At 56.0% G+C, this 17,721-nt stretch overlaps 1 protein-coding gene across 1 annotated transcript; it reads right to left on the bottom strand.

Annotated features, from left to right (window-relative positions):
- Window positions 1-7,215: 7,215 nt before the first annotated feature.
- SLC35E4 (solute carrier family 35 member E4) lies at window positions 7,216-14,499 on the bottom strand. The gene is made up of 2 exons (XM_032654497.1): window positions 12,772-14,499; window positions 7,216-8,217 (listed from the first exon to the last, which is right to left on the bottom strand). Exons 1-2 carry the CDS (start codon window positions 13,388-13,390, stop codon window positions 7,784-7,786), a joined length of 1,053 nt encoding a protein of 350 aa, XP_032510388.1. The 5' UTR covers window positions 13,391-14,499; the 3' UTR covers window positions 7,216-7,783.
- Between the last annotated feature and the right edge of the window lie 3,222 nt (window positions 14,500-17,721).

The following is a 17,721-nucleotide window of genomic DNA, read 5'->3' on the forward strand; positions in this document are numbered from 1 at the left end:
ATTCCTCCCCAGCACACACACCTTTCAAGCCACAGTTCTTTTGGTCAGACAAAAGGATTCCCCTCCGAGTTTTAGGGGCTTTCCCAGCTTCCACTGCTACTGCTACTTCTGCTGCCCAGTTTCAACCTCAGTAAGAGGCTTGCCCGGGGACAGGACTATATGAGAAAAGAACAACAAAAAAAGAGATTTCCCTCACTCTTTCTGTCCTGAAGAGGCCTTCCTTCCTACTCCTTAGACCAGAAAGACAGGGCTGCTCTTGGAATTCTTTCTTTCCATGTCCACTGCACAGTTCCAGGAGTCACGCTGCCTCTGAGACCAGGCCAGCAGATACAGGAGCAAAAAGCAAAACAGGAGACTCGCCACCAGATTGTTTATACTCCAAGTTCTGGTTCCCTTTCCCAGTCCACATGCTACCATTTCTTTTTCAGAGTCCTCAGAGAGCTGCTTCCTGCATTCTGCCCAGAGTTTTTATTTGCATTCAGTGGGAAGGACAGACTATGTTTACTCTATCTTAGTCAGAACTGGCACCCTAAGAAATGTATTTTTAAAACTACATACTCATTTGTGGAAAAAGGAAAATAAATACGGTCCATCTACAATATTATCCTCAAGCAGTAATCAAGTCAACACTTAGGTATTGTGGTATATTTCCTTCTTTCTATGCATTTTTTTTTTGTTCATAGTTGAGGAAATATAATTTTGGATCCTCCTTTTAAAATTATTCTTTCAATATTCAGATTTGGATATGGCAGGACCAGCATTTCACATCCCAAGTGGAAGAAGTTGAGGTTGAGACCTCTTGAGAGGGTCCAAGTCCTTTTTTGCAAACAGTCTACTCTGTTCCTCTGGATTCAGAGTAGAGAGGCTGGATCTTAGTTCCCTGACCAGGGATCAAACCTGTGCCCCCCTGCAGTGGAAGCGCAGAGTCCTGACCATTGGAATTCCTGTCATGTTGGAGTTTTAACGCAATCCTGTAAGAGGGGAGAATGAAATGTCCCTCACAGCCCAACAGCCTGGCTTGGAGCAGAGATTCCAAGCCTCTGATTTCATGAACTTTTAACTTTCCTACTTCAAAAGTACAGAATCACTTTCTTTCTTTATGATGAATTAAAGTCAATTAAATTCGGTGTGAGACGTTTCTGTGAAGTCCATAATACCCTGCCAGATAAACGGTGGCCCTGAGGATTTTCCTGAACAACCTCTGCTGAGGTGGTGATCTCATTACAAATCTAGGGACAGGTAGCTCTTGACCCTGAAGCACACAGCCCTGCTTACCTACTGGGATGCTAAGTCCAGATGCACTAAGAATCCATCAACCACCTCTGGACTGCGGACTTATGTCACACAGGAAGGAGCTTGGGATGAGAGTCGAGAGGTGAAGACTCTCATCCTGCTTTGTGACTTCAGGCAGACCCTGGAATTTTTCTGGAATTCTGCCTGTAAAATGGGAGTCACCATGCCATCTGGGGTGGCCATAGAACATGTCCCACAGGCCTCCGATTACAGGATGCAATACCGAACAAGGGCCCCGCCGTGACACTCTGAAATCCATCGCCATGTTTATGCTGAGACTAGACTTCCCTCAGGCTCCTCCTAGCCAATTCCCCAGTATAGCAGGGATACCAAGGCAGGCCCAGTCCTGGGAGACATGGACTCTTCTGATTGGCTTCCTTGCTGTCAGCTGTGTGGTCAAGAATGTTTCCCGCCAAACTTCCTTCCCTCTCTCCTCCACTTGCATCACAGTCTGATGGGCTCTCCTAGCCTTCCTAGCCCCCTTCCCATTTTCTCTCACAAATGTTTGCCCTCATAAAATCCTTGCACTTTTAATCCCATCTTGGTGCTTGCTTCTCAGAGGACCTGGACTAATACACCATCCTACTCCCCCTCTCACAGGTGCCAAGAGACACTCAAAAGCAGAAAGCTTTAAACACACATAAAAGCCTCTTACCACAGATCTTTCTAGACTTCCCTTGGCGAAAAATCTATAATGCCTTTCCCCTGAAGAAAAAAATGTCTTGCTGACTGAGCTGGGGAAAATCCGGCAGACACCCCCTGTGAACCTGGGCCGGACCCCACACACCCCTATAACCTCACACTCTGGCTCTGTTCTTCACAACAGAGTGGGGAGCAAGGAACAGCAGAATCGCAAGAATTAGGAGATGAAGACCTCGCCCTGCTGCTCCCTCTTTGTGCAAGATCGCTGCTATGGTCCGAACATTGGTGTCTCCCTAAAATTCATATGTTGAGACCTAATGCCCAAGGTGATAGTATTGGGAGGTGGGGCCTTTGGGAGGTAATTAGGTGAAGAGGTCGTGAGAGTGGAGCCTTCAAGAATAGGATTAATGCTCTTATAAATGAAGCCCTTATAAATGAAGCCTGTGACCCAGAAGAGGGCCCTCACCCGACCATGCCTGCACCCTGATCTCAGGCTTCCAGCCTCCAGAACTGTGAGCAATAAATTTCCATTGTTTATAAGCCACCCAGTCTATGGCATTTTGTTATAGCAGCCTAGTGGACTAAGGCCATCTCTTTGGGCTTTAGTTTTCTATGTGTAAAAGGGTTGAACAAGATCTATGGTTTTCACCTGGGAAACTTGGCAGAGGTGTGCGGGGTTCCTGGTTCATCTAGGGCAACTCTGCTTTGGCTTATTTGATATCGGGCTCCAGCATAAGAAGCATGGACAAGGGTTCTTCCACCAAAGAAAGTTTAAACATATAAAGAGAAGTGCCCAGCCCAGGCAACAGGTACTGCTGAGCCAGAATCTACCCACTGGGATGCTGGCAGTGTTTGGAGAGGGAGAGAGGGGGCACATGAGGGTTGTGGCAGTCAGGAGGGGGCAGAAGGAGGCCTAGGTACTGGAAGGCTCCATCAGGCACAGGGAGCAGGGGTGGCCTCATATAGCTGGAGAGGTCATGGGGAGTGGGCTTGGAAACATCAGAGAACCAGAGCTTTACCTACCAGACCCAGGAGCCCAGGCCTTCTCCTTGTCTGCAGTGGGGACCAGAGGAAGAAGCCTCCAGCTGTCACAGAGACAAGCATTTGCCAAGTGCCTGCTGTGGGCCAGGATTGTATAGTACTGTGTCAGGAAGGATTCAGAAGTGTAGCTGAAGAGATCCAGCCTGGAGCAGGAAGCTCCCAGACTCATTCTGCATGGCCCCAGGCTGTGTCCTCACTCACTCACTGAACAAGCTGATGTGGTAGCCAGCCTCAGAGGTGACCTCAATGATCTCAACTGACCTCCATGATCCCCTCCTCCTGGTGCCTGCCCTTATGTAGTCAAGGTGGGAGGGCCCACATTGAATAGGGTTGACTTGTAACCAATAAGACATCAGAAAAATGACAATAATTTTGAATTAATAAATGAAGATATTAGAGAAATGAATGTGACTTTTGAAATTGGATCAAAAAGGACATTGTGGCTTCTTGCTCTCTTGAATCACTCACTCTGGTGGAAACCAACTACCATGCCATAAGTACACTCAAGGAGCCCTGTGGAAGGGCCCACATGGCAAAGGAACTGAGGTCTCCTGCCGACAGCCACGTGAATGACTCATCTTAGAAGTGGACCTGCCAGCCACAGTCAAGCCTTTATATGACTGCAGCCCTGGCTGACATTTGATTGCAACCTCATGAGAGACCCTGAGTCAGAACTATTCCACTCAACCACTCCCAAATGCCTGATCCACAGAAACTGAGATAATTTATATTCATTGCTCTAAGCCATAATGTTTGGGGATAACTTGTTACCCCAAATCAGTACAAGTGATGCTACTCTGCACCACGCCCAAGACACGGGCCCCACTGTCATCTGCTCAATGGGCCACAAAAACAGTTCTTCCCTTGTCTCCCTGCCTCCTGTCCCAAGCCCCTTCAATTTCTCCTCCACGTAGGATCCAGACCAAACTGAAGGGCCATTATCAAAAAACATTTGTTGTTCCATCACAGTCCTTGCCTGCTCAAAACCTTCCATGGCTCTCCACTGTATTTTGTGTTATTTCTCAGAAGTATTTACAACTGAGCAGGAACAGTGTGATGGTGGAGTCCCTGGCATCCCTGAGCTGATTTGGGAGCAAGAGTCCTTGTTTACCCTGGCCCCCTGGAATGACAATTCAAGGCCCCCCTGGGGAGGGTGGGCGGGGCCCCCTGGCAGCTGGGGCTGAGACAAGGCAGAAGCTTTGTTCTGAATCCACAATGGCAGGATGCCCAGCACAGACCCAGCTTCCTCCAAGGCGGATGAGGGGGTGGGAGCTGGGGCAAGAGCATGCCCTGGGGCCCTCGATGTGCAAGGGAAGCCTGGGGGTGGGGGCAGCAAGAGAAATCTTGGGAGAGGAACTGGGAGGCGTTTGTAGTGAGTCAGTCTGCTAACATGGCTCGAGGACCTGTTAGGTTTGTGAAATAAAATTCATATCTAATGGCAAGACAGGATAAACCTAAACATATAAAATTCTTCTCTGCCTTTTGGCCTCCTCTCTCCCCACACTGTGCATTGTGTATCTGCATTTATGCATCGACCAAACCTCCCCCATCGGCAGGAATACCTGCTCAACCATAAAGAGCAACGTTCTTCCAGCATCCAGGCAACTCCTTAAAAGATAACACCCCTTCCTGATCTTGTAAGGGGTCACATGACCCACCGCGATGATGCTTAGATCTGGATTATGTAAACTGTCAATAATATGTCATTTGATGTACAGCCCTCTGTCTTAAAAAAACCTTACATAACTGTGCCTGGTCTGCTAACAGGCGGAACGTTTCTCAGAGCTTTCTGAGATGCTCATCCTGGGTTATCATCCTCAAATTGGCTCTAATAAAATTTCCGTTTCTTTCTTAGATCGACTGGTTAATTTTTCATCCACAAGTTTAAGGTACTGTCGCTAAGCACTGGGCATGTATGTTAGCTCCTGCCGCCTCCCAGAACCAGACGGGTGAGGCTCTGCCGCTGCCCCCACTTAACACGCAGAGCCACAGGAGGGGAAGACTCCCACCCAAAGTCATACAGCTCAGACACACCAGGGCTGGGGTTTGAACCTGGGTCCAACCCCTGCTCTTGACTGGTATTCTCTCCCGCCTACTCCATCCACACCAGGCTCTGTGCTGGTGCTGGGAAGACAGCGGTGAGCAGGCAGTTCTGAGAGTGGGATGTGCTCAGGGCCCTGCCTGGAGAGGTGCAGGGAGCTGGCGTGAGCTTTGTGGCTTTCAACCCAGCCTGGCATGGGGCGGGGGAGGGGTGAGGGTAGGGAAGAGACACACACACACCCCCCACCCCCCGCCCCCAAAGGAAGGTGACATCTGTTATCCAGAGATCGCTTCCCAGCAGGGACTGGGCACAAGGAGGGAGGCTGGGGAGGTGAAGTGTCTCGCACAAGGAAACAGAACAAGTAAGCAGCAGAGTCCAGAGAGCCGTCAATGGGAATCACCTGATAAGCTCTTCCCTGTGAGTATCCCTTTGAAGCCGGCAGAGACCAGACAGGTCAGACAGGTGAGAAAGGGGGCCAGGACACAAACCCAGGCTTTCTGACTGCCAGGCCAGTGCTCACTGTGCCCACTGCTGGCAGGGGTGGTAGGGAGGGCTTTAACTCTGACCCTGAGGGAATCACCTCAATGCTGGGTGGCCCCCAGGTCAAGCACAGCTCCAATTCCCCCCACTCTGCCCCCACAACCGCCAGGGGCTGGCTCTGATCTGATGGGAGGCTCACTCTAAAGCCAAGCATTCCCTGGGGCCCAGGAGCCAGGGCCAGGGCGCTGCAGGAGGCTCCTACTATGGCAGGGGCCTCCTTGAATGGGGAAGGGTCCTGAGGACCAAGGAGGCCCTACCCACCTGAAGCCATTTATCCTCTGTCCTGTCTGGCCAAGCCTCAGTGCGGAGCCCGGAGGTATCCAGGCTGCACCAGGACGGGACTGGGCCGGTAGCATCTCTGAGTCACAGGGAGGGTGGGTGGTGAGTGACTCAGCCTAGGACCACTTCCCCTCCGCAAGACGGGCCTGCGCTGAGGCCAGAGCCAGGAAACCCTGCGCCTGTCCTGCCTGGGCCGGGTGCCTCCCAGGCCCTCACTGCCCCCACCCACAGCCTGGGGCTGACCCTCCATGCAGCCCTGTCTACCACTGGCTGGCACAGCAGTCCTCCACGAATTCTGGCTACGTGAAGGAATGCATGATTCCTCCCTGAGTCCCAGGCCCCCGAGACCCCAACCCCGGCCTGGTCTAGCTCCCATCCTCCCATTTTCCAGATGAGCCTAGAGCCTCAGAGAGAGTGGATGACTAGCCCAAGATAGGGACCAAGCCCACTGGCCCCATCGTTCTCTCTCCTCCCCGGGCCCCGCCTACCAGGCTCCTCACTGGAATCCTCTCCATGGGGATCATCAGCCCATTTTGTAGATATGGAAACTGAGGCTCAGGGAGGGGAGATACATACCCCAGGTACACAGTGAGGCAGGCAGAGCAGGATTAGGCCCCAGGTCTCTCTAACCCAGGCAGGGACCTTATGGTTTTTAACAGGCAGCCCCCAGCAGGGGCAGGTAGGTGACGGGCGTTAAGTGCTTACAGCCAAGGGAAGGATGTGAGACGTGATGCAGCTGAGTTGGGCCAGCCCTCCAGATGCCCCCGCCCCCCAGTGCTCCTCCTTCCATGGAGCCACTCGATTCCTTGCCCTCTGCGCCCACAGCCCTGGGCACGGCCCCTCGTCCAGGCCCTTCCTTCCTCAGGCTTCTTTTTTGGTTTTTTTTTTAGAGGAGGGTTGCATGTTTGGGTTTTCACCCCCAGGCAAGGGTTTCGCCATGAGAAAGGGAGAAGCAGATGTAGGAAGTGGACAGCAGACAGGGGACCAGCACGTGCAGAGGCTCCGGTGGGGAGGCTTGGGGTCGGGGGTTGAGGCGGGTGGACCTGAAGGAAGCGGGTGCAGATGGAAGGTGGAGCCCAAGGAGGGGAGAGGGGAGAGGGGAGAGGAGCCTGGTGAAGCTGTGGGGCCAGGCCCTGAGGGCCCTATGGTCTGGGGTAGGAAGCTCTGACCTTGTCCCAAGAGCAGTGTGGAGCCACACAAAGAGTGTGTTTTAGGAGATGCCCCCGGGGCTGCGGGAAGATGGCGTGCAGGGTCCGGAGCAGAGGGCTGGGGTGGGGGCCTGGCCAGGCCCCGGTTGGTAAGGGAGGGGGTCCTCGTTTCCTTGTGGGCAGCTGGCAGCTATCGGCCCTTGGCTGCCACCCCGAGGAATGACACAGGTGTACAAGCAAAAATAGTTTATTTGAGGACGGAAGACCCAAAATTGGGGGGCCCAGGGCTGAGGCCACAGCAGCTGCCTGGAGTTGGCACAGACGACCCCAACTCCCTAGGGAAGCCCAGCAGCAAAGAAGCCCTTCCCTGGGCCTCCTAGCTGCCTCCCAATTTCTTGGAGGAAGGATTGTGCGACCCCCAAGAATCATCATCATCATCGTCACCATCATCATCATCTTCATCATTAGAACACGGTGAGGTTTTCAAAGTTTGGCCAGCAGTTTTCGGCGTAGTAGTTGATACTAATCGTAATAATTACTCTGACAAGCACAGGGACTGTGCCGGGCTTGGACCCACCATCCAGTGCTGAGTGGGGTCTGTGATGAGGAGAGGCAGGCAGGGACAGGAGGTGGGTCTCTCTGGGAGTCCCCATTCCAGCCTCCAAGGTGGCCCTGCAGGAAGACCCATCTCCCCCGACAGCCCCAGAGGCTGCCCACTCTCCCCGTTTTCCCGTGGCCATGGGCCAAGGCTGGATTCAGGCTGAGGCAGTCCCGCGTGGTCCCTGTGCTCCCTCAGGTCTCAGAGACCCTTGCCAGGCTGGTCTCTCCGCCAGAAGCCCCGGCGGGCAGCCCAAGAAGCCACGAGCTCGCAGTTGTGGTAAAGGAACATTCCTGAAAGGGTGAGCGCAATGCCCACATAGCTGAGGGTGCTGAGGCGGCTGCCAAACAGGAGCCGGGAAAGGATGAGGTTGCCCACGACAGTGAGGTTGCCCAGGACGTGGACAGTGAGGGCCGAGGTGAGGGCCAGCAGGGAGAAGCTGGCCAGGTTGTAGAGCACAGACAGGAGGCAGCTGAGCAGGATACAGGCCCAGAGGCGGGAGTCGGTGGGGGCGGGCGGCGGTGCCACGCCAGCCTCCAGCACCAGGGCCGCGCCTGCCAGCAGGCAGAAGCTGGGTAGCGAGGTGGCATACAGCAGGGTCACCGCATCCAGCCTCTCCTCCTGCAGCAGGGCACCTGCAACCAGGACAGCAGCCATCAGCACCCGGCGCGAGACAACCCCCACGAGGCCAACCCGGCACAACCTCCTCCTCGGCCCATCCTCCAGGAAGCCTGCCTGCCCCAACCCCTCAGGCGGAATTAGTGGCTCCCGCTTTGTAACAAGAAGGTCAAGAATCCAGAGTCAGACTGCCTGAGTGGTGACCCGGTCCGCTCCTGACTACCTGTGACCAGGCACTTAACCTCTATAGGCCTAGGTTTCCTCACCTGCAAAATCGGAGGATAATAAAACCTTAAACATGCAGGGTTGTTGTAAAGATTAAAATAGATAATGTACACAAAGCCCTTAGAAGGTAAGTGCTCAGTAAATGTAAACAGATAAAACAAATAAGCGTTATCACCTACTCCTCCCACAGGCTGAAACAATAATCTGCTTGTGATGTCCCCCTGATCAATAAACGTGAAAAAAAAATTCTTCAGGGGCTCCCCAGGCCCTGGAGAAAAACATCCTGGGCTCTTAACCAACTTTGAAGGCCCTGAACCAAGCGGCCCCGACCCAGCTTTCTTGGCTTCAGCCCTTCTCGCACCCTCAGCCCCACAGTGCAGCTCCCATGCCAGAGCAGGTACAGGCCACCAACAGGCCAGTTCTGCCACTTACTAGCTATGTGGCCTTTAGCTTAAAAAAGATAGAGAGTTTGAAATACTAAAAACCATTTGAATCAAATGTTCGATCACTTATGACCATTGGGATGACAGGGAACAACAAGGTCATTGTTTGCTCCCGGCTGTCACTCACTGTTTATCACTGATAATCAGCATCTTTTGCTACCAACGCTGGGGCTTGTCAAGATGAATCCAGGACACAGAAGAAACCTTAGTCTTTGCAAGGAAAGAGAGGATCCTACCACCTTGCGCATGTGTGCCTGTGTGTGTGTATTCATATTACCACCCAGCTGGTTCACAAAACCAGTGGTGCCCATCATAAAATCACACCCAGCTCAGATGAAATGATAGTACTTGCATGAAGGCAACGAGACAGTTTTCGTGGCGAGAGATGAGTCATGGCTCCCCATCCCCTCCCAGGGCTCTCTGAGCCTCTATGCATTTTCTGACACACACTTTCCAAAGAACCACAGAGGTGCTTACTCATAGGCTATGCTTAGAATAGGAAATCTTATTTCTCTCTCCATTTCATTCTGATGTTTTGGCTTTGTTCTCTAGGCAACAGTCCTTCTGTCAAGCATTTCTAGAAATGAACAGATAACTGGAATGCCTCCTGTTCGTCCGCTCCAAATTTAGCACCATTACGAGCTGCCTGTGGCCTGCCTGTTAAAGGTGCGATCACTGGAAGGTGTTTAGGATTTCAGGTGAACTTCACCTTTGGCAAATTTCACCCTCTGAGAGGCAGCCAGGCAGGAAGGTCCTAACTTCCTCCCCCTGCCACTTGCTCCTGTTCTGCATCCCACCCAGCCCTCTGCCTCCCTCTGCTGCAGTCCAGGGAAAGAGCAGGGATCCTCTGCCAGAGGCCACCCACCCGGGGCCCCAAAATGCCAGCCTGTCATACTGCCTCCTCAGCGACCCCTCCTCTGCCAGCTCCCACCAAACCCTGCATTTCAACCTCTCCTGGGACTTCCCTGGCGGTCCAGCAGTTAAGCCTCTGTGCTCCCAATGCAGGGGGTGTGGGGTTGGGGAACTAAGATCCCACATGCCACACGTGTGGCCAAAAACAAACAAAAAACAAACAACTTCTCTTCCTCCAAAGACACTTTTGTTTCAGCATCTGAACACGCCAAGCTTCAGTCACCTGTGGACAAATGTTCTCTAGACCCCATTCCGCTGGCTTCTGGCTTATCCCGTCTCTGCTCCATCACGAGCTGTGTGATATGACACAAGCCGCCCTCTCTCTATGCCTGTCCTCTTGTGGGAGCATGGGCAAGGTGACAACATGCCCCTCACGGGGGCCTGTGAGGTGCTGAGTGTAGGGCCTGGAGCCCAGCAGCAACTGCTGGCCATGGCAGCTGTCACCATCCCCCACATGCTGCCCCGGCTGGCTGACACCCGTGCCCTGGCAAGCCCTGCTTCCCCCTCCCAGAACGCCCTTTCCTACTCTGGCTGTATGAAGAGCTGGGCATGGTGTGGGCACACAGTGAGGGCTCAGCAAGTGTTCACCACTATATATTACATTATTGTCACCAGCACTGCCTGCCTCCTCCCCCAGGCAGCCTTCTCTGGTTTCCCCTAGAAGTAGCCACCCAACCACAGCTATGCCCACCTTGGCTCTAGCACTTCTCCCCTGCCTTGTGATCTCCACTTCTCCTCACCAGCCTGAGAGCTCAGTGGGCAGGGTCAGGCTGTTCCCTCATGCAGGTGGATGTAGCTGAGGACAAGTCTCAGCACACTGGCACCCCACTTCCCAGCCTTTCTGTGAGTGGGAAGGTGGCATCACTCCTCTCCCCGTGTAGCCCCCCAGGTCCACAACTGGCCCAGGAAGGAGAGAAACTGCTGGACCTGCCTGTGGCTGCTGGGCACTCCTCTTTTTGGACCTTCATCCCCTGCTCCCATAGAGTCTGCCCTCAGGGAAGGAGCTGGTGTCAGCCATTCACACTCTAGTCTAAATTTGGCCCCGATGACTTTCCTGGAAAGTCTGGCAGTAGAAACCTCCTCTTGTCCAAAACCCATCTCACCCCTTATCTCTAGTCTGTTCCTCCCCACCTCTGCTGGGCTCCCATCTCTGTTGGTGGGGCCTCCAGCCTCCTAAGCTCCCTCCTTAGCACCCTGAGCCAAGGAGTTTAACCAGCCTGCCAATTCTGCCATCAGACCATTAATAAACCCACCATTTAAGGGGTACCTTACCTGGGCCAGGCCCCAGGCTATGTGCTGGGGACATGGAGCTGCCTCAAAACCAGGCCATGCCCTCTCAGAGCTCCTGTCTGGTGGGAGGCAGACAGGTAAACAAGAGGCTATAATACAAGGCATGTGGAGTCCTGATGGAGGAAGCAGAGGATGCTGTGGGCACCTGGAGCAAGCAACCAACCTGCCTCAGGGACAGGCAGGAGACAAGGAGAGAGCTGGCAGAGCCAAGGAGCAGCCTGATGCCAGGCACCTGCCACCCCATGTCCATGTGCCCGAGGCCTGGCCGGCCATAGCCTGTCCTGCAGGCTGGGGCTCCTCCTGTGTGAGAAGCACTGGGCCTTAGCAGGCGTGATGTGAACCTTGAGGCTGGGGCCTTCCCAGCCTTCTGGCCCTGCCCAGGGCAGGGTACAAGGTCAAGTTTCCCACTGACTCATGCCCAGAGCTCAGGTCCCAGCTCTCATGTAACCTGAAGGCAAAAATAGAACTGGGCTCTGGCCCCACCTCAGGGCCCTGGAGGATGCGTACAGGGACTCTGGGTCCTGGCTCCGATGACTGTAAGGCAGGGCTGAGCTCTGACTTCAACCTTCTCTGGCTGCAGGCTGCCCTAACCCCAGCCCAGGGCCCTTGGAGCAGCCCCTTCTCTCTCCCAGGCCTGGGTCACAGGATCTCAGAGCTGAAAGGGAGGGAGACCAAGAAAGCCCTGGGACTATCAACTCTGGCCTCCTCCACCAAACAGATGGGGAGACTGAGGCCCAGACAAGATCCAGATCTCCCCTTCTGCCCAAGGTTGCCCAGGAAGCACGAGCCCAGGTGTGGCTGGAACCCAGGCCTCCCCAACCTGAGTGGGCACCCTTGGGTTGAGGCAGAGAGATGGTGGAGGCTGTGACTCAAAGGACCCTCAGTAGGACAGGCAGGAAGGTGGTCTCCACCCTCAGGCAGAGTGATTTAGCAGGGTCTAGGCCTGGAGCCTCCATCTTACCCTCTGTCCAGAGCCCCCAACCCCCTTTCATCAGAGCTGAGGTCCAGAGTCACATGGACTAGGATTCCAGTCCTTAGGAGCTGTGTGACTGTGGGCAAATCATGAACCTCTCTGGGTCTCAGTTCCAGTATCTTGTAAAATGGGGATGAAGGTGGTGGTTGCCATGAAGACTCAAGGTCAACACCTAGCATGGGACCAGTAAACACTGGAGCTCCCAGTAAACACCAGCCCTTCCCAGACTTAGCAAAAGCCCTCGACTTCCAAATCCCAGCTCATGGCCTTGCCCTCTTTCTCTTTCCCTAGTCTCCACTATCAGGCCTCCCTCGGGTCCACAGCCTTATGCCACATCACTCGGACGGCATGAAGTCTGCCTGCCTGGGTTCAAATCTTGCCTCTGCTGCTCACATGGCCCAGGGCAAGCCCCTCTACCTGTCAAATGGGGACAATACAGTGACTTCCTCAATCAGGTATGGAGATCCAGGCTTGACAAAACATGGACCACAGATTTATGGCAGCCAGCTGGATGAAACGCTGGTTGGGACTCTAGAGCCTAAGTCTGGGGCCTGGAACTCACTGAGCGGTTGGCCCTTTCTGAGCCTCAGTTCCTGACTCTTCCCAAGCCATGCGCCTCAGTTTCTTTATCTGTAAAACTGGATAATGGCCATAGCCCCTCACAGGGCCACCCAGGCCACACTCCCACCCCAATCCCCAACTCCTCGACCAGTGTCCTGGGTACTCACTCTGCTGAATGGACTTGAGCCCACGGAGGCAGGTGGCCGCCAGCAGGAAACCACAGCCAGCTGGGGGTGTCCGGAGCTCTCCAGCCAGGCTGCAGGCGGCCCCCAGGCAGAGCGGGCCCATGGCGGCGAACTGCAGTGGGTGGTGGCGGCGGCCGAGCAGCAGCGCGGACAGGGCCAGCGTGATCAGTGGCGTGGTGGTGGTGGCCAGCTGCGCCAGGTCCAGGGGCACAGCGCTCAGGCCCACGTTGCCACAGGCCATCGAGGCGCCCAAAGTGAGGCTGAGCAGCAGCACTTGGCGGCGGGTGCGGCCGGGCATGGGGCGCCGTGCCCCCGGGTGGCATGCCAGCGCAGCTGCCAGCATGTGCAGTGCCGAGAGCAGCAGGGGCCGCCCGAAGCCGTGCACCGTGAAAATCCACTTGTTGAGGCTCGACATGCTGGCTCCCGCCAGTAGCCACACCAGCGCTGCCACGGCCACCCAGGCCCGGCCAGGCCGCCGCAGCGCCTGCGGGGTGTCAGGGTGCTCGGTGGGGATCCCGGCCCACCGAGCACCGCCAGCCACCGCCACTGCCTCAGCTGAGGTCATCCTGCCGTCATGGCGCTCCCGCGGGCAGCGGCACATCCGTACCAGTGGGGCCGGGTCAGGAGGCCGGCTCCCCAGCGACCAGCTCTGGGCCACCAGAGAGCCCCACTGTAGATCCCGCTCGGTCTCAGGTGAGGACACTGCTTCTTGTGCCCGGCCTGCGGCAGCCGAGGTCCAAAAGCTATGCTGTGTCCCCGGCTCAGGCAGGGCAGAGCCTAGGTCGCTTCTGCTGGGATGCCAGGCTCCCTGGTGTTCAAGCCTGGCCTAGTAAGCGCCGGACACCTCTGCCCCGTGACAGGCGAAGTCTCCACTCTTCTCCCCTCCTAGTGCCCACGCTATGCTTACATGGAATCCTCCACCCCTCTTCTCTTCAGTCCAAACCCCAGGTCCTCCAGCGTGCTCAGGTCAGGCCTGCAAGGGCGATCCGGGCTCCCGCGCCCGGTGGTGCCGGTGGTCCCGGTGGTCGGGCTCGCTACCGCCGACAGTGCCCAGACCCTGCGGCGGGCTGACGCGCCGGCCTGCGCTGCGGCCGGTGTCAGGCGGCGAGCTCGACTCAGCTCGGCTCCGGCAGGGCCTCCGCGCCAGCTCCAGCTCCCGGCGGGTCAGGCTGCTGTGGGGTCTCTCGCCGGGTTCGGGCGGAGAGCGAGGCTCCGAGCTCTAGGCCCCGCCTCAGCGGCCGCCCCTCGAGCCTCACCCGGAAAATTGGGCTGAGCCCCAGGCGCCACCTCCGTCCAGGCTCCGCCCCCGAAGCCGAGAGGGATGTCTCGCCCCTCCCCCACGCCGCCCGCTCGCAGCTCCTCCTCCATCAGCCTAGCTTTACCTCCGTCAGCAGACCTCCTCCTAGCTGGAGTGGTCAGCCTGTCTGTCCCCCCTCCCCACACCGGTGGGGGATCAGGCCCCTCCCCACGCAGCGCCAAGGCAGGCCCCCCATAGACATGAACACAGGGCGGGAGACCCTGGGGTATCTTTCTGAGGGAGCCTAATAAAAAGCCTTAGCCTCTCAGGAGATTTCATTTTCAAGGACACCCTCCCCACAGGAGACCTCATCCTAGGACCAGTCTCGGAACTACCCAATCTCTGGCCACAGTTATCCCATGGGGCCTCTGCATCCGGAAGAGTTGGACCACGGGGCCCCTTAATACCCCTCCCTCGCCCCTCCCTAACCCGAACACCTCCTCCCTCTCCCAGCTCAGGGCGGGCCCCCTCTAGGCAGGCAGAGGGAAGCTGAATCACCAAGGCCACCCACAGCTGCGGAAGCAGGGTCCCGCCGGCCAGCATCTATCCCTGGCCAGCAGCCCCTGTCCCATCCCCTGGGCACTCAGAGCTGACTCACAGCTGAAATTCCTGGGGTCCACCCTCTGCCCCCATCCCTGACAGGACAAAGAGCCCTAGGTGGGCTGGGAGCCAGAGCAGCTGCCACTAAGCCTTTGCCCCTGCATCGGTGTTGGGTAAACAGCACACCCCAGAGCAGGACAGGCTGATAGGGATTCCAGGCTGGGCCCTGGCCTCTCTGAGCTCAGGAGTCCAAGTGTGCAAGAATCACTGCCCACTGTGAGCCTCTTTCCTGACGTCCAGCTTCCTTCTCTGTGGAAGCTCCTTCCCACTGGGACACGGTTCACCCCTAGCCTGTCGTCTGACCAGCAAGTCCTTGATGGAGGAACCAGCAACCTGTCTGGAGGAACAAGACCGCAAAGGGAGACCGCTCATCTCGGTCCACGGCGCCCTCTGGTGGTCAGAACACAGAATGGCTGCAAGTGTCCCCTAATCCCCATCACAATCCTTGGACTGGGATTAAAATTCCCCAGCCTCACTACTGTTTCAGACCTGCTGAATTCAGATACCCTCTGGTGAGCCCAGGGATGTGAATTTTTTTCATTTGCCTCTGGTGATTCTGACACCCGCACAAGCCTGCAAATCACTGCTGAATAGTCCAAACTGTAGGGCAGGAGATTTCCAGGTGAAAGACCAAAATATGCAGGTATTTAGATGGCGTTTTTCCAGGAGTGGTTGTGGGAGGGAAACTGAGCCAGCCAAGGGGGAAGCCCCCTAGCACCACATTTCCTGAAGAGGAGGAATCAGGGCCCCTAAGGGTTAGATTCTTTTTGAGATTTTGTCAGTTTTCCAGTTAAGCTTCCTTTAATTAAAAAAACAGCAATGAATTAAAAAATAGTAAATAAACACCCCCCAATCTTCTAAGAGCTGAGCTACTGCGGAGTGGTAGGCAGTGTCTACACCTCCTCCAAGACTGCCAAAAAGCACTCCCACCTGCCCGGCCTGGTGAGGGGTGAGCTATGAGGAACGAGGATTAACCAAGATGAGGCCTGTGTTGGCCTTGGTGGGAGGGAGAGAGCTGTACACCCTTGTGAAGGAGGGGGGGCGAGGGGGAGGCTGAGGGCAGAGCCCAAAGCAGGGATCGTGCAGCTTGAGTGGTGGTGGGGGATTCAGACCACATTTACCTGGCTCCTGAGCCCCAGTTTTTAACCTGCCTTGACCTGCAGGCAGCAAGACTCTCCATAGGATGTTCCCTTGTGGGAGAATGGTGGGGGTGGGCACCCAGCTTCACAGAGGGCAGGGCAGCAGGGGCTCCTTCACACCCGTTGGGGTCCACCTGAATGCCCAGAGCAGCCCCTAGCAGCCTGCCCCTGCCCACAGGCTCTCATATCCCTCCGGTCTGAGTGCGGCCCTTCACCTGCCACCCCCCACCGCTGCTGCGGGAAGCAGGTGATTCGGGGCGGGACCCTGAGAGGCACCAGGAGGGAAGAAGAACCCATTTCCAGCAACTGAGCTGCAGAGGCTTGGGATGGGTCTCTTCTCTTGTCGCTGCATGTCTCTAGACTAGTCACTTCACTGCGGGGCCTCAGTCTCCCCACCTGTGATCTACGATGAGCTCACAGGCATGAATGTAAACCAAGGCGCCACCCCACAGTTGTGAGTTAGGAACAGGCTGCGTGAGGGGACGGGGCTTGTCTGGAGTCACACAGCTCTAAATGCAGGCCAGACGCAAACCTGGGCCCCCATTCCAGAGCGGCCACTGCTTGTCAAACTCTTACTGTGCACATGACTGTCCTCCCACCCATGCCCCTTCTCGGGGTCCCTGCTAATGGAGCCAGACTAGACACATGACCCAGGGCCCAGAAGCGGGCTGTGCCGGTCAGACCCCTCTCCAGGCTTTGGGACACAGGCTAAGAAGATAAGAGGGCCTGGGGAATTAAACTGGAAGTCAGCAGAGTCACTGCTGGGGCCACGTTCAGAGGAAGCTGACGGAGGGGGAGGACACGGAGAGGAGAGAGCCTGAGGGTAGTGGAGGGATGGAGCCCTGAGCCCCAACTTCCATTTCCCTACTGCCCTTGGCTGCCCTTAAATTGGTGCGCTGAGTCTTTTCAGCAAATATCCTTTTTTATTTTTATTTTTTTTGCCACCCCGAGCAGCATGTGGGATCTTAGTTCCCTGACCAGGGATCAAACCCATGCCCCCTGCAGTGGAAGCATGGAGTCCTAACCACTGTACCGCCAGGGAAGTCCATCAGCAAATATCCTTTGATTTGAGCAGGATTCAGTAGCTCCCTGTTGCTCAGAGCCAAACACACCCCGACTAAGACAGTTCCTTCAGAGGGAGGCTCACATCCAGACCATGGACGCTGAAAGCCCAGTGCAGGGGTGCTCCCTTCAGTTAAGTCCACCCTCCCCCTAGCCTGGCCTGGGACCTGCCACAGCTGGCCTCCCCTATATGGGAGGGCCCTGGCTTCCTCGGGAGGTGGGGAGGCAGCAAGGCGGTGCAGGGGAAAGGGCTGGGGTCAATGGGTAGGGACCTTGGCTCTGACACCCACAGGCTGTGTGACCTGAGGGAAGCTGCAGGTCACTCTGAGCCTCCACCCTTCTGTGAAGAGAGGGTCCCAGGGCAGGCCCTGAATCCTCTCTAAAGTGCCCTTGGCCGAGATTAAGAAAGGACAGGCGAACAAGCACTCTGGGAATCTGAGCAGACATTTCACCTTCAAAACGGAGGCGGCGGGCTTCCCTGGTGGCGCAGTGGTTGAGAGTCTGCCTGCCGATGCAGGGGACACGGGTTTGCGCCCCGGTCCTGGAAGATCCCACATGCCGCGGAGTGGCTGGGCCCGTGAGCCATGGCCGCTGAGCCTGCGTGTCCAGAGCCTGTGCTCCGCAACGGGAGAGGCCACAGCAGTGAGAGGCCCGCGTACCGCAAAAAAAAAAAAAACAGAGGTGGCTTTTTCATTTGGCTTTTAGGTACTTGGATGTCTGTAAAGCACTTTTTTTTTTTTTTTGCGTTACGCGGGCCTCTCACTGTTGTGGCCTCTCCCGTTGCAGAGCACAGGCTCCGGACGCGCAGGCTCAGCGGCTATGGCTCATGGGCCC

Source organism: Phocoena sinus, chromosome 14 (assembly GCF_008692025.1).
Source record: "Phocoena sinus isolate mPhoSin1 chromosome 14, mPhoSin1.pri, whole genome shotgun sequence".
Lineage (NCBI taxonomy): Eukaryota > Metazoa > Chordata > Mammalia > Artiodactyla > Phocoenidae > Phocoena > Phocoena sinus.